Here is a 26,568-nt window from a genome sequence, read left to right on the forward strand (position 1 = left end):
GCCCTGACCCTAACCCTAACCACCACAACATAACCCTGACCCTAACCCTAACCCTGACCCTAACCCTAACCACCACAACTTAACCCTAAACCTAACCCTAACCCTGACCCTAACCCTAACCCTAACCACCACAACTTAACCCTAACCCTGACCCTGACGCTGACCCTAACCCTAACCACCACAGCTTAACCCTAACCCTGACCCTGACCCTAACCCTAACCCTAACCACCACAACATAACCCTGACCCTGACCCTGACCCTGACCCTGACCCTAACCCTAACCCTAACCCTAACCACCACAACTTAACCCTGACCCAGACCCTAACCCTAACCCTAACCACCACAACATAACCCTGACCCTGACCCTGACGCTGACCCTAACCCTAACCCTAACCACCACAGCTTAACCCTAACCCTGACCCTGACCCTAACCCTAACCCTAACCACCACAACATAACCCTGACCCTGACCCTGACCCTGACCCTAACCCTAACCCTAACCCTAACCACCACAACTTAACCCTGACCCAGACCCTAACCCTAACCCTAACCACCACAACTTAACCCTAACCCTGTGGTTAGCACAGTGGTTAGCACTGCTGCCTCACAGCGCCAGAGACCCGGGTTCAATTCCCGCCTCAGGCGACTGTCTGTGTGGAGTTTGCACGTTCTCCCTGTGTCTGCGTGGGTTTCCTCCGGGTGCTCCGGTTTCCTCCCACAGTCCAAAGATGTGCAGGTCAGGTGAATTGGCCATGCTAAATTGCCCGTAGTGTTAGGTAAGGGGTAAATGTATGGGTATAGGTGGGTTACGCTTCGGCGGGTCGGTGTGGACTTGTTGGGCCGAAGGGCCTGTTTCCACACTGTAATTAATCTAAAATCTAATCTAACCTAATCTAATCCTAACCCAGACCCTAACCCTATCGCACCACCACAACTTAACCCTAACCCAGACCCTAACCCCAACCCTGACCCTATCATTGACCCTAACCCTGACCTTAAATTGACCCTGACCCTGACCCTATCATTGACCCTGACCCTGACCCTACCATTGACCCTAACCCTAACCCTGACCCTAACCCAGACCCTAACCCCAACCCTGACCCTATCATTGACCCTAACCCTGACCTTAAATTGACCCTGACCCTGACCCTATCATTGACCCTGACCCTGACCCTACCATTGACCCTAACCCTAACCCTGACCCTGACCCTACCATTGACCCTAACCCTGACCCTAACCCTGACCTGAAAGATAACCCTCACCCCTCCATCCCCACTCCCCGACTCCCCATGCCCCTTGAAACACCTCACTGCCACTCACCAACTCCCCCACCCTCGTCCAGTGGGTGGGGCGCACCAGGAACAGACGCACAGAGCTGTACAGCAGAGAAACAGACCCTTCGGCCCGACTCGTCCGTGCTGACCCAGATATCCCTAACCTAATCCGGTCCCCATTCCCCAGCACTCGTCCCATCTCCCTCTAAACCCTTCCTGTTCCTGTCCCCCATCCAGGTGCCTTTTAAATGCTGTCATTGTACCAGCCCCCACCACTTCCTCTGGCAGCTCCTCCCACACACGCACCACCCTCTGGGGGAAAAAGTTCCCCCTCGGGTCCCTTTCCCCTCTCACCTTAAACCTACCGCCCCTCTAGTTCTGGACACCCCCACAGACCTTGTCTATTTACCCCCCCCTCGTGATGTTATAAACCTCTATAGGGTCACCCCTCAGCCTCCGACGCTCCAGGGAAAACAGCCCCAGCCTGTCCAGCCTCTCCCTGTAGCTCAAACCCTCCAACATCCTTGTCAATCTTTTCCGAACCCTTCCACAACATCCTTCCTGTAGCGGGGAGACCGGGATTGAACACAATATTCCAGCAGTGGCCCCTAACCAATGTCCCGTACAGCCGCAACATGACCTCCCACCTCCTGTACTCAATACTCTGACCAATAAAGGAAAGCAAACCCAACGCCTCATTCACTATGCTATCTACCTTTTTTGTGAAGGGTAAGTCGTGCCTCACAAACCTTATTGAGTTATTTGAGAAGCTGACCAAACAGGGGGATGAGGGTGAAGCGGTGGATGTGGTGTATATGGGTTTCAGCAAGGTGTTTGATAAGGTTCCCCACGTTAGGCTATTGCACCAAATATGGAGACGTGGGATTGAGGGTGGTTTAGGGGTTTGGATCATGAGTTGGCTGGCTGTAAGAAGACAGAGGGTGGTGGTTGTCGATGGGAACTGTTCATCCTGGAGTTCAGTTACTAGTGGGGTACCGCAAGGATCTGTTTTGGGGCCCCTGCTGTTCGTCATTTTTATAAACGACCTGGATGAGGGCGTAGAAGGATGGGTTAGTAAATTTGCGGACGACACTAAGGTCGGTGGAGTTGCGGACAGTGCTGAAGGATGTAGCAGGTTACAGAGGGACATAGATAAGCTGCAGAGCTGGGCCGAGAGGTGGCAGATGGAGTTTAATGTGGAAAGGTGTGAGGTGATTCACTTTGGAAGGAGTAACAGGAATGCTGAGTACTGGGCTAATGGTAAGGTTCTTGGTCGTGTAGATGAGCAGAGAGATCTCGGTGTCCAGGTACACAGGTCCCTGAAAGTTGCCACCCAGGTTGACAGGGTGGTTAAGAAGACGTACGGGTGTGTTAGCTTTTATCGGGAGAGGGATCGAGTTTTGGAGCCATGGGGTCATACTGCAGCCGTACATAACCCTGGTGTGTGACCGCACTCGGAGTATTGTGTACTGTTCTGGTCACTGCGTTACAGGAAGGATGTGGAGGCTTTGGAAAGGGGTGCAGAGGAGATTTACCGGGACGTTGCCTGGTGTGGGAGGGGAAGGTCTTACGAGGAAAGGCTGAGGGACTTGAGGCTGTTTTCGTGAGAGAGAAGGCGGCTGAGAGGTGACTGAATTGAGACCTATAAGATAATCAGAGGGTTAGATAGGGTGGGCAGTCAGAGCCTTTTCCCTCGGACGGTGATGGCGAGCACAAGGGGGCATAGCTTTAAACTGAGGGGTGATAGGTACAGGACAGATGTCAGAGGGAGTGTCTTTACTCAGAGAGTAGTAGGGGGTGTGGAACACAACAGGGGCAGACTCGCTAACGTTAAATGGGCATTGGATGGACATATGGACGGGAATGGGATAGTGTAGGTTAGATGGGCTTCAGATTGGTTCCACAGGTCGGCACAGCATCGAGGGGCCGAAGGGCCTGTACTGCGCTGGAATGTTCTATGATCTATTTTCTGTGTATATTCAACCTGCGACTCCACTTTCAAGGAGCTATGAACCTGCACTCCAAGGTCTCTTTGTTCAGCAACACCCCCCAGGACCTTACCATTAAGTGTATAAGTCCTGCTAAGATTTGCTTCCCCAAAATGCAGCCCCTCGCATTTATCTGAATTAAACTCCATCTGCCACTTCTCAGCCCATTGGCCCATCTGGTCCAGACCCTGTTGTAACCTGAGGTAACCCTCTTCACTGTCCACTACACCTCCAATTTTGGGGTCATCTGCAAACTTACTAACTGTACCTCTTATGCTCACATCCAAATCATTTATGTAAATGACAAAAAGTAGAGGGCCCAGCACCGATCCTTGTGGCACTCCACTGGTCACAGGCCTCCAGTCTGAAAAACAACCCTCCACCACCACCCTCTGTCTTCTACCTTTGAGCCAGTTCTGTATCCAAATGGCTAGTTCTCCCTGTATTCGATCTAGTCTAAGCTTGCTAAGCAGAACTTGGTAAAGTGCACTTGTTTGACCTCAAGTAGTGTGCATAGTGTGGGGGCCCCACGTTAGAGGGAAGATGTGAAAACACATCGGGTGTAGACAGAGAGAGACTGTGAGAGAGACAGAGATAGAGACAAACAGAAACAGAGAGAGAGAGAGAAAGAGAGACTGTGAGAGAGACAGAGAGAGAGAGACAGAGAGAGGGGGACAGAGATACAGACACATAGAGACAGAGATGAGAGAAAGACAGAGAGAGAGACAGAGAGACAGAGAGAGAGAGGGACAGAGATAGAGACACAGAGAGAGAGAGAAAGAGAGAGACAGTGAGAGAGACAGAGAGACACAGAGAGACAGAATGTGTGAGGGACAGAGATAGAGACACAGAGAGAGAGACAGAGAGAGGGACAGAGACAGGGACACGGAGAGAAAGAGAGAGAGAAAGAGAGAGACTGTAAGAGAGACACGGAGAGAGAGAGGGACAGAGAGAGAGACAGAGATAAAGACACAGAGAGACAGAGAGAGAGAAAGAGAGAGAATGTGAGAGAGACACAGAGAGAGAGAGGGAAAGAGAGAGAGAGACAGAGAGAGAGAGACAGAGAGAGAGAAAGAGAGAGACTGAGAGAGAGACACACAGAGAGAGAAACAGAGAGAGGGACAGAGAGAGAGAGACAGAGAGAGAGACAGAGATAAAGACACAGAGAGACAGACAAAGAGAAAGAGAGACTGTAAGAGAGACAGGGACACAGAGAGATGGAGAGAGAGAAAGAGAGAGACTGTGAGAGAGATACAGAGAGAGAGAGGGACAGAGAGAGAGAGACAGAGATAAAGACAGAGAGGCAGAGAGAGAGAAAGAGAGAGAGTGTGAGAGAGACACAGAGAGAGGGACAGAGAGAGAGAGAGACAGAGATAAAGACACAGAGACAGAGAGAGAAAGAGAGAGACTGTGAGCGAGACACAGAGAGAGAGAGAGACAGAGAGACAGAGAGAGAGAGAGACAGAGATAAAGACACAGAGAGACAGAGAGAAGGAACAGAGAGAGAGACAGAGAGAGAGAGAGACTGTGAGACAGACGTTGTGAGAGAAACAGAGACAGAGTGAGATAGAGACAGGGGAGTGTGAGAGAGAGAGACAGTGAGGAAAAATCAGAGTGGAGGTAGTGAAAGAGACAGAGAAAGAGAGTGACAGGAGATTCAGAGAGAGAGAGAGAACCAGATACAGATAGAGAGAGAAAAGAGGGAGAGAGCAAGAGAGACAGAGACAGAGAGACAGAGAGAGTGAGACAGAAAACATGGAGAGAGAGGGACACAGAGAGAGGGAGACACAGGGAGATCCAGTGAGAGAGAGAGATAGAGATAGAGAGATGGAGTCAAAGAGAGAGAGAGTGCGTGTGTGTGAGAGAGAGAGATAAAGAAAGAGAGGAACAGACAGAGGGAGACAGAGAGAGAGATCCAGACAGGGAGAGATAGTGACAGAGAGAGGGAGTCACAGAGAGAGAGAGAGAGATTGTGTGCGCATGTGTGAGGGAGACAGAGAGAGAGAGAGAGAGAGCCAGAGAGTGAGAGAGGCAGAGAGTGAGAAAGAAAGACAGGAACAGAGAGAGGGGGAGAGAGAGACAGATAAAGAGGGAGAGGGAGACATATAGACCGAGAAAGTGACAGACAGAAGAGAGAGAGAGAGAGGGAGAGAAAGTGAGAGGGAGAGAGAGAAAAAGAGAGGGACAGACAGAAAGAGAGCAGGAGACAGACAGAAGAGAGAGAGAGGGAGGGATGGAGAGAGACAGATAGAGGGAGAGTGTGAGACAGACAGAAGAGAGAGAGAGAGAGAGGGAGACACGGAGAGAGACAGATAGAGGGAGAGTGTGAGACAGACAGAAGAGAGAGAGAGAAAGGGAGGGAGACACGGAGAGACAGATAGAGGGAGAGTGTGAGACAGACAGAGAGAGAGGGAGGGAGACACGGAGAGACAGATAGAGGGAGAGTGTGAGACAGACAGAGAGAAAGAGAGGGAGGGAGACACGGAGAGACAGATAGAGGGAGAGTGTGAGACAGACAGAAGAGAGAGAGAGAGGGAGACACGGAGAGACAGATAGAGGGTGAGTGTGAGACAGACAGACAGAGAGAGAGGGAGACACGGAGAGACAGATAGAGGGAGAGTGTGAGACAGACAGAAGAGAGAGAGAGGGAGGGAGACACGGAGAGAGAGAGACAGATAGAGGGAGAGTGTGAGACAGACAGAAGAGAGAGAGGGAGGGAGACACGGAGAGACAGATAGAGGGAGAGTGTGAGACAGACAGAAGAGAGAGAGAGGGAGGGAGACACGGAGAGAGACAGATAGAGGGAGAGTGTGAGACAGACAGAAGAGAGAGAGAGAGGGAGACACGAAGAGACTGATAGAGGGAGAGTGTGAGACAGACAGAAGAGAGAGAGTGAGACACGAAGAGACAGATAGAGGGAGAGTGTGAGACAGACAGAAGAGAGAGAGAGGGAGGGAGACACGGAGAGACAGATAGAGGGAGAGTGTGAGACAAACAGAAGAGAGAGAGAGGGAGGGAGACACGGAGAGACAGATAGAGGGAGAGTATGAGACAGACAGAAGAGAGAGAGAGGGAGACACGGAGAGACAGATAGATGGAGAGTGTGAGACAGACAGAAGAGAGAGAGAGGGAGGGAGACACAGAGAGAGACAGATAGAGGGAGAGTGTGAGACAGACAGTAGAGAGAGAGAGGGAGGGAGACACGGAGAGAGACAGATAGAGGAAGAGTGTGAGACAGACAGAAGAGAGAGAGAGGGAGGGAGACACGGAGAGACAGATAGAGGGAGAGTGTGAGATAGACAGAAGAGAGAGAGAGGGAGACACAGAGAGAGACAGATAGAGGGAGAGTGTGAGACAGACAGGAAAGAGAGAGAGGGAGGGAGGGACGGAGAGAGACAAACAGAGGGAGAGTGTGAGACAGACAGAAGAGAGAGAGGGAGGGAGACACGGAGAGACAGATAGAGGGAGAGTGTGAGACAGACATAAGAGAGAGAGAGGGAGACACGGAGAGACAGATAGAGGGAGAGTGTGAGACAGACAGAAGAGAGAGAGAGGGAGGGAGACACGGAGAGACAGATAGAGGGAGAGTGTGAGACAGACAGAAGAGAGAGAGAGGGAGGGATGGAGAGAGACAGATAGAGGGAGAGTGTGAGACAGACAGAAGAGAGAGAGAGAGAGAGGGAGACACGGAGAGAGACAGATAGAGGGAGAGTGAGAGACAGACAGAAGAGAGAGAGAGAAAGGGAGGGAGACACGGAGAGACAGATAGAGGGAGAGTGTGAGACAGACAGAGAGAGAGGGAGGGAGACACGGAGAGACAGATAGAGGGAGAGTGTGAGACAGACAGAGAGAGAGGGAGGGAGACACGGAGAGAGACAGATAGAGGGAGAGTGTGAGACAGACAGAAGAGAGAGAGAGGGAGACACGGAGAGAGACAGATAGAGGGAGAGTGTGAGACAGACAGAGAGAAAGAGAGGGAGGGAGACACAGAGACAGATAGAGGGAGAGTGTGAGACAGACAGAAGAGAGAGAGAGAGGGAGACACGGAGAGACAGATAGAGGGTGAGTGTGAGACAGACAGGAGAGAGAGAGAGGGAGGGAGACACGGAGAGACAGATAGAGGGAGAGTATGAGACAGACAGACAGAGAGAGAGGGAGACACGGAGAGACAGATAGAGGGAGAGTGTGAGACAGACAGAAGAGAGAGAGAGGGAGGGAGACACGGAGAGAGAGAGACAGATAGAGGGAGAGTGTGAGACAGACAGAAGAGAGAGAGGGAGGGAGACACGGAGAGACACATAGAGGGAGAGTGTGAGACAGACAGAAGAGAGAGAGAGGGAGGGAGACACGGAGAGAGACAGATAGAGGGAGAGTGTGAGACAGACAGAAGAGAGAGAGAGAGGGAGACACGAAGAGACAGATAGAGGGAGAGTGTGAGACAGACAGAAGAGAGAGAGAGTGAGACACGAAGGAGACAGATAGAGGGAGAGTGTGAGACAGACAGAAGAGAGAGAGAGGGAGGGAGACACTGAGAGACAGATAGAGGGAGAGTGTGAGACAGACAGAAGAGAGAGAGAGGGAGGGAGACACGGAGAGACAGATAGAGGGAGAGTATGAGACAGACAGAAGAGAGAGAGAGGGAGACACGGAGAGACAGATAGAGGGAGAGTGTGAGACAGACAGGAGAGAGAGAGAGGGAGGGAGACACGGAGAGACAGATAGAGGGAGAGTGTGAGACAGACAGTAGAGAGAGAGGGAGGGAGACACGGAGAGAGACAGATAGAGGGAGAGTGTGAGACAGACTGAAGAGAGAGAGAGGGAGGGAGACACAGAGAGAGACAGATAGAGGGAGAGTGTGAGACAGACAATAGAGAGAGAGAGGGAGGGAGACACGGAGAGAGACAGATAGAGGGAGAGTGTGAGACAGACAGAAGAGAGAGAGAGGGAGGGAGACACGGAGAGACAGATAGAGGGAGAGTGTGAGACAGACAGTAGAGAGAGAGAGGGAGACACGGAGAGAGACAGATAGAGGGAGAGTGTGAGACAGACTGAAGAGAGAGAGGGAGGGAGACACGGAGAGACAGATAGAGGGAGAGTGTGAGACAGACAGAAGAGAGAGAGAGGGAGGGAGACACGGAGAGACAGATAGAGGGAGAGTATGAGACAGACAGAAGAGAGAGAGAGGGAGACACGGAGAGAGACAGATAAAGGGAGAGTGTGAGACAGACAGAAGAGAGAGAGAGGGAGGGAGACACGGAGAGACAGATAGAGGGAGAGTGTGAGACAGACAGAGAGAGAGAGGGAGACACGGAGAGAGACGGAGAGAGAGAGAGTGGGAGACAGACAGAAGTGAGAGAGAGAGGGAGACACGGAGAGAGAGAGACAGATAGAGGGAGAGTGTGAGACAGACAGAAGAGAGAGAGAGGGACACACGGAGAGACAGATAGAGGGAGAGTGGGAGACAGACAGAAGAGAGAGAGAGGAAGGGAGACACGGAGAGACAGATAGAGGGAGAGTGTGAGACAGACAGAAGAGAGAGAGAGGGAGGGAGACACGGAGAGACAGATAAAGGGAGAGTGTGAGACAGACAGTAGAGAGAGAGAGGGAGGGAGACACGGAGAGACAGATAGAGGGAGAGTGTGAGACAGACAGAAGAGAGAGAGAGGGAGACACGGAGAGAGACAGACAGAGGGAGAGTGTGAGACAGACAGAGAGAGAGATAGAGAGGGAGGGACGGAGAGAGACAGATAGAGGGAGAGTGTGAGACAGACTGAAGAGAGAGAGAGGGAGGGAGACACAGAGAGAGACAGATAGAGGGAGAGTGTGAGACAGACTGAAGAGAGAGAGAGGGAGGGAGACACAGAGAGAGACAGATAGAGGGAGAGTGTGAGACAGACAGAAGAGAGAGAGAAGGAGGGAGGGATGGAGAGACAGATAGAGGGAGAGTGTGAGACAGACAGGAGAGAGAGAGGGAGGGAGACACGGAGAGAGAGACAGACAGAGGGAGAGTGTGAGACAGATAGGAGAGAGAGAGAGGGAGGGAGACACGGAGAGAGAGACAGACAGAGGGAGAGTGTGAGACAGACAGAAGAGAGAGAAAGGAGGGAGGGACGGAGAGACAGATAGAGGGAGAGTGTGAGACAGACAGAAGAGAGAGAGAGGGAGGGTGACACGGAGAGAGAGACAGATAGAGGGAGAGTGTGAGACAGACAGAAGAGAGAGAGGGAGGGAGACACGGAGAGACAGATAGAGGGAGAGTGTGAGACAGACAGAAGAGAGAGAGAGGGAGGGAGACACGGAGAGACAGATAGAGGGAGAGTGTGAGACAGACAGAGAGGGAGACAGAGAGAGGGAGACACGGAGAGACAGATAGAGGGAGAGTGTGAGACAGACAGTAGAGAGAGAGAGGGAGGGAGACACGGAGAGACAGATAGAGGGAGAGTGTGAGACAGACAGAAGAGAGAGAGAGGGAGACACGGAGAGAGACAGATAGAGGGAGAGTGTGAGACAGACAGAAGAGAGAGAGAGAGGGAGGGAGACACGGAGAGACAGATAGAGGGAGAGTGTGAGACAGACAGGAGAGAGAGAGAGGGAGGGAGACACGGAGAGACAGATAGAGGGAGAGTGTGAGACAGACAGGAGAGAGAGAGAGGGAGGGAGACACGGAGAGACAGATAGAGGGAGAGTGTGAGACAGACAGGAGAGAGAGAGAGGGAGGGAGACACGGAGAGAGAGACAGATAGAGGGAGAGTGTGAGACAGACAGAGAGAGAGAGAGGGAGGGAGACACGGAGAGACAGATAGAGGGAGAGTGTGAGACAGACAGAAGAGAGAGAGAGGGAGGGAGACACGGAGAGACAGATAGAGGGAGAGTGTGAGACAGACAGGAGAGAGAGAGAGAGGGAGGGAGGGACGGAGAGAGACAGACAGAGGGAGAGTATGATTGCTGGGGTCTTCCTATTGTCCCCCAGCAGTGACCCAGCGTTCAGATTTTGGAAATTCGAGACAGGACGGACCGTGCAGGTCTGTCCCACCGAGTGCAGGCTGAAACCAAACCAGACTGACTGTGAGGGAAACAGTCTGTTAGTGAGAGACAGTCCGTGGTGTGGTGTGAGAGAATGTAGAGGGAGCTTTACTCTGTGTCTAACCCCCTGTCCCTGGGAGTGGGGCACGGTGTAGAGGGAGCTTTACTCTATCTAACCCCCTGTCCCTGGGAGTGGGGCACGGTGTAGAGGGAGCTTTACTCTGTGTCTAACCCCCTGTCCCGGGGAGTGGGGACAGTGTAGAGGGAGCTTTACTCTGTGTCTAACCCCCTGTCCCGGGGAGTGGGGACAGTGTAGAGGGAGCTTTACTCTGTGTCTAACCCCCTGTCCCTGGGAGTGGGGGACGGTGTAGAGGGAGCTTTACTCTGTATCTAACCCCCTGTCCCTGGGAGTGGGGGACGGTGTAGAGGGAGCTTTACTCTGTGTCTAACCCCCTGTCCCTGAGAGTGGTGGACGGTGTAGAGGGAGCTTTACTCTGTATCGAACCCCCTGTCCCTGGGAGTGGGGGACGGTGTAGAGGGAGCTTTACTCTGTATCTAACCCCCTGTCCCTGGGAGTGGGGGACGGTGTAGAGGGAGCTTTACTCTGTGTCTAACCCCCTGTCCCTGGGAGTGTTTGATGGTGGGGGGAGCAGTGTAGAGGAAGCTTTACTCTATGTCTAACCCCCTGTCCCTGGGAGTGGGGGATGGTGTAGCGGGAGCTTTACCCTGTATCTAACCCCCTGTCCCTGGGAGTGGGGGACGGTGTAGAGGGAGCTTTACTCTGTATCTAACCCCCTGTCCCGGGGAGTGGGGACAGTGACGAGGGAGCTTTACTCTGTATCTAACCCCCTGTCCCGGGGAGTGGGGACGGTGTAGAAGGAGCTTTACTCTGTATCTAACCCCCTGTCCCTGGGAGTGGGGGGACGGTGTAGAGAGAGCTTTACTCTGTGTCTAACCCCCTGTCCCTGGGAGGGGGGGATGGTGTAGAGAGAGCTTTACTCTGTATCGAACCCCTATCCCTGGGAGTGGGGGATGGTGTAGAGGAAGCTTTACACTCTATCTAACCCCCTGTCCCTGGGAGTGTTTGATGGTGGGGGGAGCAGTGTAGAGGAAGCTTTACTCTGTATCTAACCCCATGCTGTGCCTGTCCTGTCTCTGAACAGCCATTAGATGGAGACATTGTTCAGGGAATGAGACACAAACTCTACAACCAAGAGAAGGTGAAAGTGACATCTCATCCTGTTCACAATGACAACTCATACCCCCCCCCCAACACCCCCCCCCCCCCCCCCCCCGCCACCAGGATCAGAGATAGGGAGGGGGTGTGGGGGGCTGGAGTGGGTGACACACACAGAGATAGGGAGGGGGTGTAGGGGGCTGGAGGGGGGTGACACACAGAGAGATAGGGAGGGGGTGTAGGGGGCTGGAGGGGGTGACACACACAGAGATAGGGAGGGGGTGTGGGGGTCGGAGGGGGTGACACACACAGAGATAGGGAGGGGGTGCAGGGGGCTGGAGGGGGTGACACACACAGAGATAGGGAGGGGGTGTAGGGGGCTGGAGGGGGGTGACACACACAGGGATAGGGAGGGGGTGTAGGGGGCTGCAGGGGGTGACACACACAGAGATAGGGAGGGGGTGTGGGGGGCTGGAGGGGGTGACACACACAGAGATAGGGAGGGGGTGTAGGGGGCTGGAGGGGGTGACACACACAGAGATAGGGAGGGGGTGTAGGGGGCCGGAGGGAGTGACACACACAGAGATAGGGAGGGGGTGTAGGGGGCTGGAGGGGGGTGACACACACAGAGATAGGGAGGGGGTGGGGGGGGTGACACACACAGAGATAGGGAGGGGGTGTAGGGGGCTGGAGGGGGTGACACACACAGAGATAGGGAGGGGGTGTAGGAGGCTGGAGGGGGGTGACACACACAGAGATAGGGAGGGGGTGTAGGGGGCCGGAGGGGGTGACCCACACAGAGATAGGGAGGGGGTGTAGGGGGCTGGAGGGGGTGACACACACAGAGATAGGGAGGGGGTGTAGGGGGGCTGGAGGGGGTGACACACACAGAGATAGGGAGGGGGTGTAGGGGGCTGGAGGGGGTGACACACACAGAGATAGGGAGGGGGTGTAGGGGGCTGGAGGGGGTGACACACACAGAGATAGGGAGGAGGTGTAGGGGGCTGGAGGGGGTGACACACACAGAGATAGGGAGGGGGTGTAGGGGGCTGGAGGGGGTGACACACACAGAGATAGGGAGGGGGTGTAGGGGGCTGGAGGGGGTGACACACACAGAGATAGGGAGGGGGTGTAAGGGGCTGAAGGGGGTGACACACACAGAGATAGGGAGGGGGTGTAAGGGGCTGAAGGGGGTGACATACACAGAGATAGGGAGGGGGTGTAGGGGGCTGGAGAAGGGGGGAGACACACACAGAGATAGGGAGGGGGTGTAGGGGGCAGGAGGGGGGTGACACACACAGAGATAGGGAGGGGGTGTAGGGGGCAGGAGGGGGGTGACACACACAGAGATAGGGAGGGGGTGTAGGGGGCTGGAGGGGGTGACACACACAGAGATAGGGAGGGGGTGTAGGGGGCAGGAGAAGGGGGGAGACACAAAGTGGGTTGGAGTATTTGAATGCTGTGTTTGCATGAGAGATTGTGTGTGTGTGAGTGTGAGTTTGAGTGTGAGCGTGTGTCTGTGTGTGAGTGTGAGTGTGCGTGTGTAAGAGAGTGTGTGTGAGTGTGTGTTTGTGAGTGTGCGTCTGTGTGTTTCTGCCTGTGTGTGAGTGTGTGTGTGAATGTTTGTCTGTGAGCGTGTGTGAGTTTGTGTGTGTGTGAGGGTGTGTGTGTTAGCATGTGTTTATGAGTGTGTGTGAGTGTGAGTGAGTGTGTGTGTGAGTGTGTGTTTGTGTGTGTGTGAGTGAGTGTGTGAGTGTTTGTATGTGAGTGTGAGTCTGTGTGAGTGTGTGTGTGTTTGTGAGTGTGACTGTGTGTGAGTATGACTGTGAGTGAGTGTGTGAGTGTGTGTGTTTGTGAGCCTGTGTGTGTGTCTGCCTGTGTGTGTGATCGTGAGTGAGTGTGTGTGATTGTGTGTGTGTGAGTTTTGTGAGTGAGTGTGTGAATGTCTGTGTGTGAGTGTGTGTGTGTTTGTGAGCGTGTGTGTGTGAGTGTGTGTGTGAGTATGTGTTTGTGTGTGAGAGTGTATGTGTGTGAGTGTGTGTGTATGAGTGAGTGTGTGTGTCTGTATGTGAGTGAGTGTGTGTGCGTGAGTGTTTGTGAGTGTAAGTGTGTGTGTGTGAGTGTGACTGAGTGAGTGTGTGAGTGAGTGTGTGTGTTTGTAAGTCTGTGTGTGTGTCTGCCTGTGTGTGTGTGTGTGATTGTGAGTGTGTGTGTGTGAGCGTGTGTGTGTGAGTGTGTGTGTGTGTTTGCGAGTGTGTGTGTGAGTGTGTGTGTGAGTGTGTGTGTATGTGTTTGTGAGTGTATGTGTGTGAGTGTGTGTGTGTGTGAGCGTGTGTGTGTGTGTTTGCGAGTGTGAGTGTGTGTGTGAGTGTGTATGTGTTTGTGAGTGTATGTGTGTGAGTGTGTGTGTGTGAGAGTGTGTGTGTGAGCGTGTGCTTGTGAGTGTATGTGTGAGTGTGTGTGTGTGAGTGTGTTAGTGAGTGTGTGTGTGTGTGTGTTTGAGTGTGTGTGAGAGTGTGTGTGAGAGTGTGAGTGTCTGTGTGTATGTGCGCGTGGGTGTGAGTGTGTGTGTTGGTGAGTGTGTGTGTGAGTATGTGTGTCCGTGTGAGAGTGTGTTTGAGTTTGTGTGTGTGTGTTTGCGAGTGTGTGTGTGTGAGTGTGTGTGTTTGTGAGTGTGCGTGCATGTGAGTGTGTGTGTGTGTTTGAGAGTGTGTTTGTGAATGTGTGTGAGTGTGTGTGTTTGTGAGTGCGTGTGAGTGTGTGTGTGAGAGAATGCGTGTGTGTCTGTGAGTGTGTGTGTGAGTGAATGTGTGTGTGAGTATTTGTGTTTGTGAGTGTGTATGTGAGTGAGTGTGTGTGAGTGTGTGTGTCTGTGTGTGCGTGTGTGTTTGTGAGTGTGTGTGAGTGAGTGTGTGAGTGTGTGTTTGTGAGTGTGTGTGTGAGTGTTTGTGTTTTTTTTGTGAGTGTGTGTATTTGTGTGTGGGAGTGTGAGAGTGTGTGTGTGAGTGTGTGCGTGTGTGTGTGAGTGTCTGTATGTGTTTGTGAGTGTATGTGTGTGAGTGTGTGTGTGTGAGCGTGTGTGTGTGAGCGTGTGTTTGTGAGTGTGTGTATGAGAGTTTGTGTGTGAGAGTGTGTGTGTGTGTGTTGGTGAGTGTGTGTGTGTGTGTTTGAGTGTATGAGAGTGTGTGTGAGAGTGTGAGTGTCTGTGTGTATGTGCGCGTGGGTGTGAGTGTGTGTGTTGGTGAATGTGTGTGTGAGTATGTGTGTGTCCGTGTGAGAATGTGTTTGAGTTTGTGTGTGTGTGATTGCGAGAGTGTGTGTGCATGTGTGTATGTGAGAGTGTGTGTGTTTGCGAGTGTGTGTGTGCATGTGTGAGTGTGTGTGAGTGTGTGTGTGTGTGTTTGTGAGTGTACGTGTGTCTGTGTGTGTGTGTGTATGACTGTGTGTGTGTGCACGAGTGTGTGAGAATGTGTGTGTGTGTGTTAGTGAGTGTCTTTGTGAGTGTGTGTGAGTGTGTGTGTGTGAGTGTGTGTGTTCGTGAGTGTGTGAGTGTGTGTGTGAGTGAGTGTGTGTGTGTTTGTGAATGTGTGTGTGTTTGTGAGGGTGTGTGAGTGTGGGTGTGTGCGTGTGTGTGTGTGAGTGTGTGTTTGTGTGTGTGTGTGCGTATGAGTGTGTGTGAGTGTGTGTATTTGTGTGTGTGTGAGAGTGTGAGTATGTGTGAGTGTGTGTGTGCATGTGTGAGAGTGTAAGTGTGTGTGTTTGGGTGTGCGTGTGTATGAGTGTGTGTGTGCGTGTGTGTATGTGTGAGTATGTGTGTTTGTGATTGTGTGTGTGTGTGAGTGTGTGTGTAAGGGTGAGTGTAAGTGCGTGTGTGTACATGATTGTGAGTGTGTGAATGTGTGTGTGTGAGTGTGTGTGTGTGTGAATGTGAGTGCTTGTGTGTGTGCTTGTGAGTGTATGTGTGTGTGTTTGAGTGTGAGTGTGTGTTTGTGAGTGTGTATGAGTGTGTGTTTGTAAGTGTGTGAGCATGAGTGTGTGTGAGTCTGTGTGTGTGTGAGAGCGTGTGAGTGTGTGTGTGTTTGTGAGTGTGTGTGTTTGTGAGTGTGTGTGTGTGAGTGAGAGTGTGTGTGCGTTTGTGAGTGGGATTGTTTTTGTGAGTGAGTGTGTGTGTGTGTGTGCGCATGTGTGTGAGTGTGTTTGTGAGTGTGAGAGTGAGAGTGTGTGAGTGCGTGAGTGCTTGTGAATGTGTGGGTGTGTGAGAGTGTGTGAATGTGTGTGTTTGTGAGTGTGTATGTGTGTGTATGAGTGTGTTTTTGTGAGTGTGAGTGTGTGTGAGAGTGTGTTTGAGTGTGAGCGTGAGAGTGAGCACGTGTGTTTGAGAGTGTGAGTGTGAGCATGAGTGTGTGTGAGAGTGCGTGTGAGTGTGTGTTTGTATGTGTGTGTGTGTGTTTGTGTGTGAGTCTGAGTGTGTGTGTGAGCGTGTGTTTGTGAGTGTGTTTGTGAGTGTGTGTGTTTGTGAGTGTGTGTCAGTCTGTGAGTGTGTATGTTTGTGAGTGTGTGTGTTTGTGAGTGGGTGTGTGTGTGTGTTTGTGAGTGTGTGTGTGTTTGTGAGTGTGTGCGTTTGATTGAGTGTGTGTTTGAGTGAGTGTGTGAGTGAGTGTGTGTGTGTCTGTGTGTGAGCGCATGTGTGTGTGAGCGCATGTGTGTGTGTGTGAGTGTGAGCGTGTGAGAGTGTGTGTTTGTGAGTATGTGTGTTTGTGAGTGTGTGTGTGAGAGTATGTGTGAGCATGTGTTTGTGAGTGTGTGTGTGTGTGTTTGTGATTGTGTGTGCGTGTGTGTGTGTGTAAGGGTGAGTGTATGTGTGTGTGTTTGTGAGTGTGTGAGTGTATGAGTATGTATGTGAGTGCGTGTTTGAGTGTGTGAGCATGTGTTTGTGATTGTGTGTGTGTGTCTGTGTGTGTGTGTTTGAGTGTGTGTGTGTCTGTGTGTTTGTCTGAGTGTGTGTGTGTTTGTGTGTGTTAGTGTGTGTGAGCGTGTGTGAGAGTCTGTGAATGTGTGTGATTGTGTGTGTGTGTGAGTTTGTGAGTGTGTGTGTGTTTGTGAGTGTGTGTTTGATTGTGTGTGTGCCCGTGTGTGTGTGTTTGTGAGTGTGTGTGTTTGTGAGTGTGAGTGCATGTGTGAGCGTGTGTTTATGAGTGTGTGTGTGAGCGTTTGTGTGTGTGAGTGTGCGTGAATATGTGAGTGTGTGTGAGCGTGTGTGTCAGTCTGTGAGTGTGTATGTTTGTGAGTTTGTGAGAGTGTGTGCGTGTTTGTGAGTATGTGTTTGAGTGAGTGTGTGTGTGTGCCCGTGTGTGTTTGTGAGTGTATGTGTTTGTGAGTGTGTGTGAGCGTTTGTGAGTGTGTGTGTTTGTGAGTGTGTGTGTGTTTGCGTGCGAGTGTGTGTAAGTGCGTGTGTGAGCGTTTGTGAGTGTGTGTGTGTGAGTGAGTGTGAGAGTTCAGGACCATGCCGAGTTGAGTCCCCTTTCGACTATGACCCACTTTGGGTCTCACCCTTTAGGACCTTCGGAGATGTTCCCCCCCCCTCCCTCACCCCATCCTCCCATCCTCTCGCCTTGGAGGACAATGCTTCCTTACGCAGTGGGGTACAGATCTCTCCGGTCGTCGCCAACGGACTCCCACTTGCCCACAAGACACCCTCAATCCTACAGCGAGTCCCCCAGCAGCTCCGCGATCACAGATAGAGCCGAGGGAATAAGGTTCAGGCGAGCACCAAGGAAACGCAATGCCTTTTGTCAAACTTTTAATGATTTCTCCGAAACAGACGTGTTCATTTTCTTCGTCATTAAATACAGTGCCCCACTCGATTATCGCGACAGAAGTCATTCGAAACGTAGATCCTGGCTATCATCCCAAACGTTCACAAGCAGACGCCCACAGACACACGCACACACACACACACACGCGCGCGCTGACATACACACAGAGACACAGACAGACACTAGCCGACACACAAATGCAGAATGAACTAGTTAAATTAACATTTGCATATACAAGCATGTTATCAGCAATTTACATTTAAGACAGTGATGGCAAGGAGACCAGTCAATGAACGTCTCCGTGTTCCCCCACCCCCCACCCACCCCTCCCCAGGGTGAGTACATGTCCCAGCCCCCACCCCCCAGGGAGGGAGAGTGAGTAACATCCCCAGGGAGGGTGAGGGGCTGTTGGGAAATGTACTGACTCTCTGTGAGACTGGGCTTAATTTACACACCCACACGCACACTCTCACGCACACGCACTCAGAAGTACGCAGATGCACACACAAACACAGAAACACGCACACCCAGGAACACACATACACGCAGAAACACGCACAGACACACTCAGAAACACTCACACACTCACAAACACACTCTCAGAAATACCCTCAGAAACACATACACACACTCAGAAACACACACACATAAACACACAAACTCACAAACACATACACACACACAGAAACACATACACACACTCACAAACACATACACACACTCACAAACACATACACACACACAGAAACACATACACACACTCACAAACACATACACACACACAGAAACACATACACACACTCACAAACACATACACACACACAGAAACACATACACACACTCACAAACACATACACACTCACAAACACATACACACTCACAAACACATACACACACTCACAAACACATACACACACTCACAAACACATACACACTCACAAACACATACACACACACAGAAACACATACACACACTCACAAACACATACACACACTCACAAACACATACACACTCACAAACACATACACACACACAGAAACACATACACACACTCACAAACACATACACACACTCACAAACACATACACACTCACAAACACATACACACACACAGAAACACATACACACACACAGAAACACATACACACACTCACAAACACATACACACTCACAAACACATACACACACTCACAAACACATACACACACTCACAAACACATACACACTCACAAACACATACACACACACAGAAACACATACACACGCACAGAAACACATACACACACTCACAAACACATACACACACACAGAAACACATACACACACTCACAAACACATACACACTCACAAACACATACACACACTCACAAACACATACACACACTCACAAACACATACACACACACAGAAACACATACACACACACAGAAACACATACACACTCACAAACACATACACACACTCACAAACACATACACACTCACAAACACATACACACACACAGAAACACATACACACACTCACAAACACATACACACACTCACAAACACATACACACTCACAAACACATACACACACACAGAAACACATACACACACTCACAAACACATACACACACTCACAAACACATACACACTCACAAACACATACACACACACAGAAACACATACACACACACAGAAACACATACACACACACAGAAACACATACACACACTCACAAACACATACACACTCACAAACACATACACACACACAGAAACACATACACACACTCACAAACACATACACACACTCACAAACACATACACACTCACAAACACATACACACACACAGAAACACATACACACACTCACAAACACATACACACACTCACAAACACATACACACACTCACAAACACATACACACTCACAAACACATACACACACACAGAAACACATACACACACACAGAAACACATACACACACTCACAAACACATACACACTCACAAACACATACACAAACACATACACACACAGAAACACATACACACACTCACAAACACATACACACACTCACAAACACATACACACACTCACAAACACATACACACTCACAAACACATACACACACTCACAAACACATACACACACTCACAAACACATACACACACACAGAAACACATACACACACACAGAAACACATACACACTCACAAACACATACACACACTCACAAACACATACACACTCACAAACACATACACACACACAGAAACACATACACACACACAGAAACACATACACACACTCACAAACACATACACACACACAGAAACACATACACACACTCACAAACACATACACACTCACAAACACATACACACACTCACAAACACATACACACACTCACAAACACATACACACTCACAAACACATACACACACTCACAAACACATACACACTCACAAACACATACACACACACAGAAACACATACACACACACAGAAACACATACACACACTCACAAACACATACACACACTCACAAACACATACACACTCACAAACACATACACACTCACAAACACATACACACACAGAAACACATACACACACTCACAAACACATACACACACTCACAAACACATACACACACACAGAAACACATACACACACTCACAAACACATACACACACTCACAAACACATACACACACACAGAAACACATACACACACTCACAAACACATACACACACTCACAAACACATACACACACACAGAAACACATACACACACTCACAAACACATACACACACACAGAAACACATACACACACTCACAAACACATACACACACTCACAAACACATACACACACACAGAAACACATACACACACTCACAAACACATACACACACACAGAAACACATACACACACTCACAAACACATACACACACTCACAAACACATACACACACTCACAAACACATACACACACACACAAACACATACACACACTCACAAACACATACACACACACAGAAACACATACACACACTCACAAACACATACACACACTCACAAACACATACACACTCACAAACACATACACACACACAGAAACACATACACACACTCACAAACACATACACACTCACAAACACATACACACACTCACAAACACATACACACTCACAAACACATACACACACCCACAAACACATACACACACAGAAACACATACACACACACAGAAACACATACACACACTCACAAACACATACACACTCACAAACACATACACACACTCACAAACACATACACACTCACAAACACATACACACAGAGAAACACACACACACACTCACAAACACATACACACTCACAAACACATACACACACTCACAAACACATACACACACACAGAAACACATACACACACTCACAAACACATACACACACAAACTCACTCACAAACATACACTCACAAACACATACACACACTCAACTCACAAACACATACACACAGAAACACATACACACACTCACAAACACATACACACACAGAAACACATACACACAGAAACACATACACACACTCACACTCACAAATACATACACACACAAACTCACACTCACAAACATACACTCACAAACACATACACACACTCCCACCCCCCCCACTCCCTCCCCAACAGCTCCTCCACCGCATCGGACCGTGGTGGGGGGGGGGGTGGGGGGAGAGGTGGTGGTTCCCCTCCCTCTGGGACAGGGGTGTGGGGGAGAATAAACACCGCCCGAAATCTCCCACCCCCACCCCCACAACGAACCCCTTCCCCACGCGCACCACACTCCCTCCCATTCCCCCCACCCCCACCCCCCCCCACCCCATTCCGATGCCCGGAGACCCGCAGAAGACGTCGTGCAGATTCCTCGTTCCGAATCAAAAACTCTTCCCGTCTGTCCGTCCGTCCGCGGGTGGGTGGGGGGGCTTGTTTCCAGAAAATATTCCGGGTGGCGGTTTATGGAGGGTGAGGGGTGGGGGGGGGGTCATGGAGGAGGCCGGGGGGGGGGGGGGAAGGGGGGTTGGCGAGTGTGCGCGGTGAGGGTCATTTCCCCCACCCCCTCCAACTCCCCCGTCGCATTTTGATCTCGCTCCTCTGGGGGGGGGGGGGGGGGGGGGGGCATGTCTCCCTCCCCACACACACCCCCTCCCCCACACAGCTCGCCCCTTTGCCCATCTCCCCCCCCACCCCAGGGGACGTGTGTGTGGGTGAGTGTGTGTGTGCGCGTCTCATCGACCCCTCCCACTTCCCCTCCCCAAAACCCTAAGTGCTCTCCCTCTCGCACCCATCTCCTGCCCTCTTCCCCCCCCAATCCTCCCCTTTCAATCTCCCACTCCCTCCCTCCCTCTCTTCCCACCCTCTTCCCCCAACCAATCTCCCCTTCCAACCTCCCACTCTCTCTCCCCCCAATCTCCCAATCTTCCCCAATCTCCCAATCTCCCCTTCCAATCTCCCACTCTCTCCTCCCCATTCTCCCCCCCAATCTTCCAATCTCCCACCCAATCCTCCCCCAACCTCTCAATCTCCCCCTCTCTCCCCCCAATCTCCCATCCTCTCTCCCACAATCTCACACCCTCTTCCCCAATCTCCTGCTCCAATCTCCCACTCTCTCCTCCCAATTTCCACCCAATCTCCCCCTCTAATCTCCCACCTTCCCCCCTCCAATCTCCCATCCTCTCCCAAATCTCACCCCCGGGTGTGAGAGGTGGTGTAGGGATATTGGAGGGTGACTGGGGAGACACTGGGGGGAAGACTTGGGGGGAGAGTGGGAAGAGAATGGGGGAAGGGAGGGGGTTTGGAGGATTGGGGGGCATGGGGAGATTGGGAGAGGGACATTGGGAGGGGCAGATTGGGAGGGGGAGATTGGTGGGGGAGATTGGGAGGGGGAGATGGAGCGAGAGGGGGAGAGGATGGAGGATTGGGGGGATATTGGGGGAGATGGAGGGAGAGGGGGAGAGGGTGGAGGATTGGGGGGATATTGGGGGAGATGGAGGGAGAGGGGGAGAGGGTGGTGGATTGGGGGGAGATGCAGGGAGAGGGGTAAATGGAGGTGGATTGGGGGCAAACTGGGAGGGGCAGATTAGGAGGGGGAGATAGAATGAGAGGGGGACATAGAGGTGGATTGGGGGTAGATTGGGAGGGGCAGATTGGGAGGGAGAGGGAGGTGGATTGGGTGGGAGATTGGGAGGGTTTTGATTGGGACGGGGAGATGGAGGGAGAGGGGGAGAGGGAGGAGGATTGGGGTGGGGGGATTGGGAGGGAGACATGGAGGGGGGTCAAGGGGAGAGGGTCGGGAGACGGTGAGTCGGGGGGAGATTGTGGGAGGGGTTGGGAGAGTGGGAGGGGGAGGGGAGAGAGACAGAATCGTAGGGGTGGGGGTGACAGGGAGAGGGTGTTTGTGTGTTGGGGGGGGTGAGGTAGAGAGAGAGAGGAGGAGAGAGAGAAGGAGAGAGAGAGGGGGAGAGAGGGAGAGAGGGAAGGAGAGAGAGAGGGAGAGAGAGAGGGGGAGAGAGGGAGAGAGGGAAGGAGAGAGAGAGGGAGAGGGAGAGAGAGAGAGGGGGAGAGAGGGAGAGAGGGAAGGAGAGAGAGAGGGAGAGAGGGAAGGAGAGAGAGAGGGAGAGGGAGAGAGAGAGGGGGAGAGAGGGAGAGAGGGAAGGAGAGAGAGAGGGGGAGAGAGGGAGAGAGGAAAGGAGAGAGAGAGGGAGAGGGAGAGAGAGGGGGAGAGAGGGAGAGAGGGAAGGAGAGAGAGAGGGAGAGGGAGAGAGAGAGGGGGAGAGAGGGGGAGAAAGGAAGGGAAGGAGACGGAGTGTAGGAAGAGGAGCAAATTGGATGGTTTGCAGAGTGGGACGGAGGGGTGTTACGGGACCCAACGCTTCCCCCTCCCCCACCTCGAACCCCCCCCCCCCCCCACCTCCCCCACCAACCCCCTCCATCGCCCTCAGATCTCCAGCAGACGCCCCCCAGTGGAGGGAGAGGAGGAGGACGAGGAGGGAAAATCCTCCCCCCCCGCCCCGGCCGCCTCGCCGGGGGGCGCCCGGGGGGGGGGCCCCGCGACCTCCGCGCCCGCCCCCTCACCGGCCTCGCCGCCCCCTTCCCCCGGCCCCCCTCCCCCGCTCCCGGGCGCCGCCGCGGGGAGGACGGGAGGCTCCCCGCACCCCTGGTCGGGGTTGGCGTCGTCGTCGGCGGTGGGGGGGGGTGCAGGGGGCGGGGGGTGGCACCGTCGGTGCTTCCCCAGGTGGTCGCTGCGGGTGAAGCGTTTGCCACACTCGGGGCAGCTGAAGCGCTTCTCCCTCGTGTGAGCCCTGACGTGGCGCTCCAGCTCCTCGGAACGCGGGAAGCGCTTGCCGCAGAACAGCCAGTTGCAGACGAAGGGCCTCTCACCCGTGTGCCACCTCAGGTGGGCCTTGAGGTGCGAGGCCTTGGCGTAGACCTTGCCGCAGCCCGGCACGTGGCAGCCGTGGGCTGGGGGGTCTCGCCGACGCACCCCTGGCCTGGGCTCACCCGCCTCAGAGGCCTCCGGGCCTACCCCTCGGCTCTGGCAGCCTTGGCACTCGCAGGCCGGAGCCTGGGCCTGGGCGGGCGCGTAGCCCTGGTAGTCGCCGGGCGGGTAACCGGGCTGGGCTGGCAAGGCCTCAGCCCAGCCCTGGCCCTCCCACCAGGAGGTGGGGCCGGCTGGAGCCTGAGACTGGGCGGGCGACGGTGAGGCCTTGAACCAGGCCGGGCCTGGGTACGGCGGGTGGACCAGCTCCAGGGGAGGGGGAGGGGGAGGGGGAGGGGGGTAGAGGGGCCCGCAGTCCAAGGCCGGGGGCTGCGGCCCAGCAGGGAGGAGGGAGGAGCCGGAGGAAGGAGAGGCCTCCTGGCCCTGCGAGGAGGAGGTGGCGGAGGAGGAGGAGGAGGAGGAGGAGGAGTAGGCCGGGCCGAAGCCTGGGTAGTCCGAGAGGCCGTAGAGCTGGGGAGGGAGGCTTTCGCAGCCCGTCGGGGCGGGGCCGCTGAAGACGTGCTTCCTGAGGGGGGCTGACATGGATTTGCCTGTCGTCGTGGTCAATGCCCCGCTCTCCCCAGAGTAGTGCCAGGCCCCGAACCGATCACAGGCGGCAGAGAGGAGGGCCAGGGGGCTGGATCCAAAGCGAGACTCCTCCTGGTGGTGGGGGGGGGGGTGCGAAGAGAGAGAGAGAGAGACAAATCAATCCCCTAAAACTCATCGCCCGTTCTCCACAAACCCATTAACCCATCCCTCTGCCTAGGCCCCAATCCTCCACAAACACACTACGGGACAATTTAGCACGGCCAATCCCACCCTAACCTGCACATCCCTGGGCACTACGGGGACAATTTAGCACGGCCAATCCCACCCTAACCCGCACATCCCTGGGCACTACGGGACAATTTAGCACGGCCAATCCCACCCTAACCTGCACATCCCTGTGCACTCTGGGGACAATTTAGCACGGCCAATCCCACCCTAACCTGCACATCCCTGGGCACTACGGGACAATTTAGCACGGCCAATCCCACCCTAACCTGCACGTCCCTGGGCACTACGGGACAATTTAGCACGGCCAATCCCACCCTAACCTGCACATCCCTGTGCACTCTGGGGACAATTTAGCACGGCCAATCCCACCCTAACCTGCACGTCCCTGGGCACTACGGGACAATTTAGCACGGCCAATCCCACCCTAACCCGCACATCCCTGGGCACTACGGGACAATTTAGCACGGCCAATCCCACCCTAACCTGCACATCCCTGGGCACTACGGGACAATTTAGCACGGCCAATCCCACCCTAACCTGCACATCCCTGAGCACTACGGGACAATTTAGCATGGCCAATCCCACCCTAACCTGCACATCCCGGGGCACTACGGGACAATTTAGCACGGCCAATCCCACCCTAACCTGCACATCCCTGGGTACTACGGGGACAATTTAGCACGGCCAATCCCACCCTAACCTGCACATCCCTGGGCACTATGGGGACAATTTAGCACGGCCAATCCCACCCTAACCTGCACATCCCTGGGCACTATGGGGACAATTTAGCACGGCCAATCCCACCCTAACCCGCACATCCCTGGGCACTACGGGGACAATTTAGCACGGCCAATCCCACCCTAACCTGCACATCCCTGGGCACTAAAGGGACAATTTAGCACGGCCAATCCCACCCTAACCTGCACATCCCTGAGCACTATGGGAGGAAACTGGAGCACCCGGAGGAAACCTATGCAGACACGAGGAAAACGTGCAAACTCCGCACAGGCAGACGCCCGAGGGTGGGATCGAACCCCGGTCCCTTGCACTGTGAGGCAGCAGTGCTAACCACTGAGCCACCGTGGCAGATGGAGTTTACTTTAGAAAAATGAGAGGGGCTGCATTTTGGGGAAGCAAATCTTAGCAGGACTTATCCACTTAATGGTAAGGTCCTGGGGAGTGTTGCTGAACAAAGAGACCTTGGAGTGCAGGTTCATAGCTCCTTGAGAGTGGAGTCGCAGGTAGATAGGATAGTGAAGGAGGCGTTGGGTATGCTTTCCTTTATCGGTCAGAGTATTGAGTACAGGAGTTGGGAGGTCATGTTGCAGCTGTACAGGACATTGGTTAGGGGCCCCTGTTGGAATATTGTGTTCAATCCCGGTCTCCCCGCTACAGGAAGGATGTTGTGGAAGGGGTTCAGAAAAGATTGACAAGGATGTTGGAGGGTTTGAGCTACAGGGAGAGGCTGGATAGGCTGGGGCTGTTTTCCCTGGAGCGTCGGAGGCTGAGGGGTGACCTTATAGAGGTTTATAAAATCACGAGGGTGGGGTAAATAGACAAGGTCTTTTCCCCCCTGGGGTGGGGGGAGTCCAGAACTAGAGGGGGGTAGGTTTAAGGTGAGAGGGGGGAAGGGACCCGAGGGGCAACTTTTTCCCCCCAGAGGGTGGTGCGTGTGTGGGAGGAGCTGCCAGAGGAAGTGGTGGGGGCTGGTACAATGACAGCATTTAAAAGGCATCTGGGTGGGGGACAGGAACAGGAAGGGTTTAGAGGGAGATGGGCCGAGTGCTGGGGAATGGGGACCGGATTAGGTTCGGGATATCTGGGTCAGCACGGACGGGACGGGCCGAAGGGTCTGTTTCCGTGCTGTACATCTCTGTGACTCTCTGACCGCGGGGATGGGACTGTCCTTAAATGTGTTCGTCATGTGGGTTTTTGCGTGTTGTATGGTCCCACTCGACAGAAGATAGCGGAAGACAGTGCGACCAGGA

At 53.0% G+C, this 26,568-nt stretch overlaps 1 protein-coding gene across 1 annotated transcript in view; it reads right to left on the bottom strand.

The window, feature by feature from the left end:
- Nucleotides 1-23,263: 23,263 nt before the first annotated feature.
- The window catches only part of LOC122545008 (transcription factor Sp7-like), a 21,825-nt gene continuing 18,520 nt past the window's right edge, over nucleotides 23,264-26,568 (bottom strand). Inside the window, exon 2 of the mRNA XM_087985501.1 lies at nucleotides 23,264-24,463. Within this exon, the coding sequence (XP_087841627.1) occupies nucleotides 23,264-24,463 (1,200 nt within the window). The remainder of the gene's footprint in view (nucleotides 24,464-26,568) is intronic.

The sequence above is a fragment of the Chiloscyllium plagiosum genome, unplaced genomic scaffold (genome assembly GCF_037043375.1).
Source record: "Chiloscyllium plagiosum isolate Xiang-an unplaced genomic scaffold, Cpla_swu_hap1 HiC_scaffold_53X, whole genome shotgun sequence".
Lineage (NCBI taxonomy): Eukaryota > Metazoa > Chordata > Chondrichthyes > Orectolobiformes > Hemiscylliidae > Chiloscyllium > Chiloscyllium plagiosum.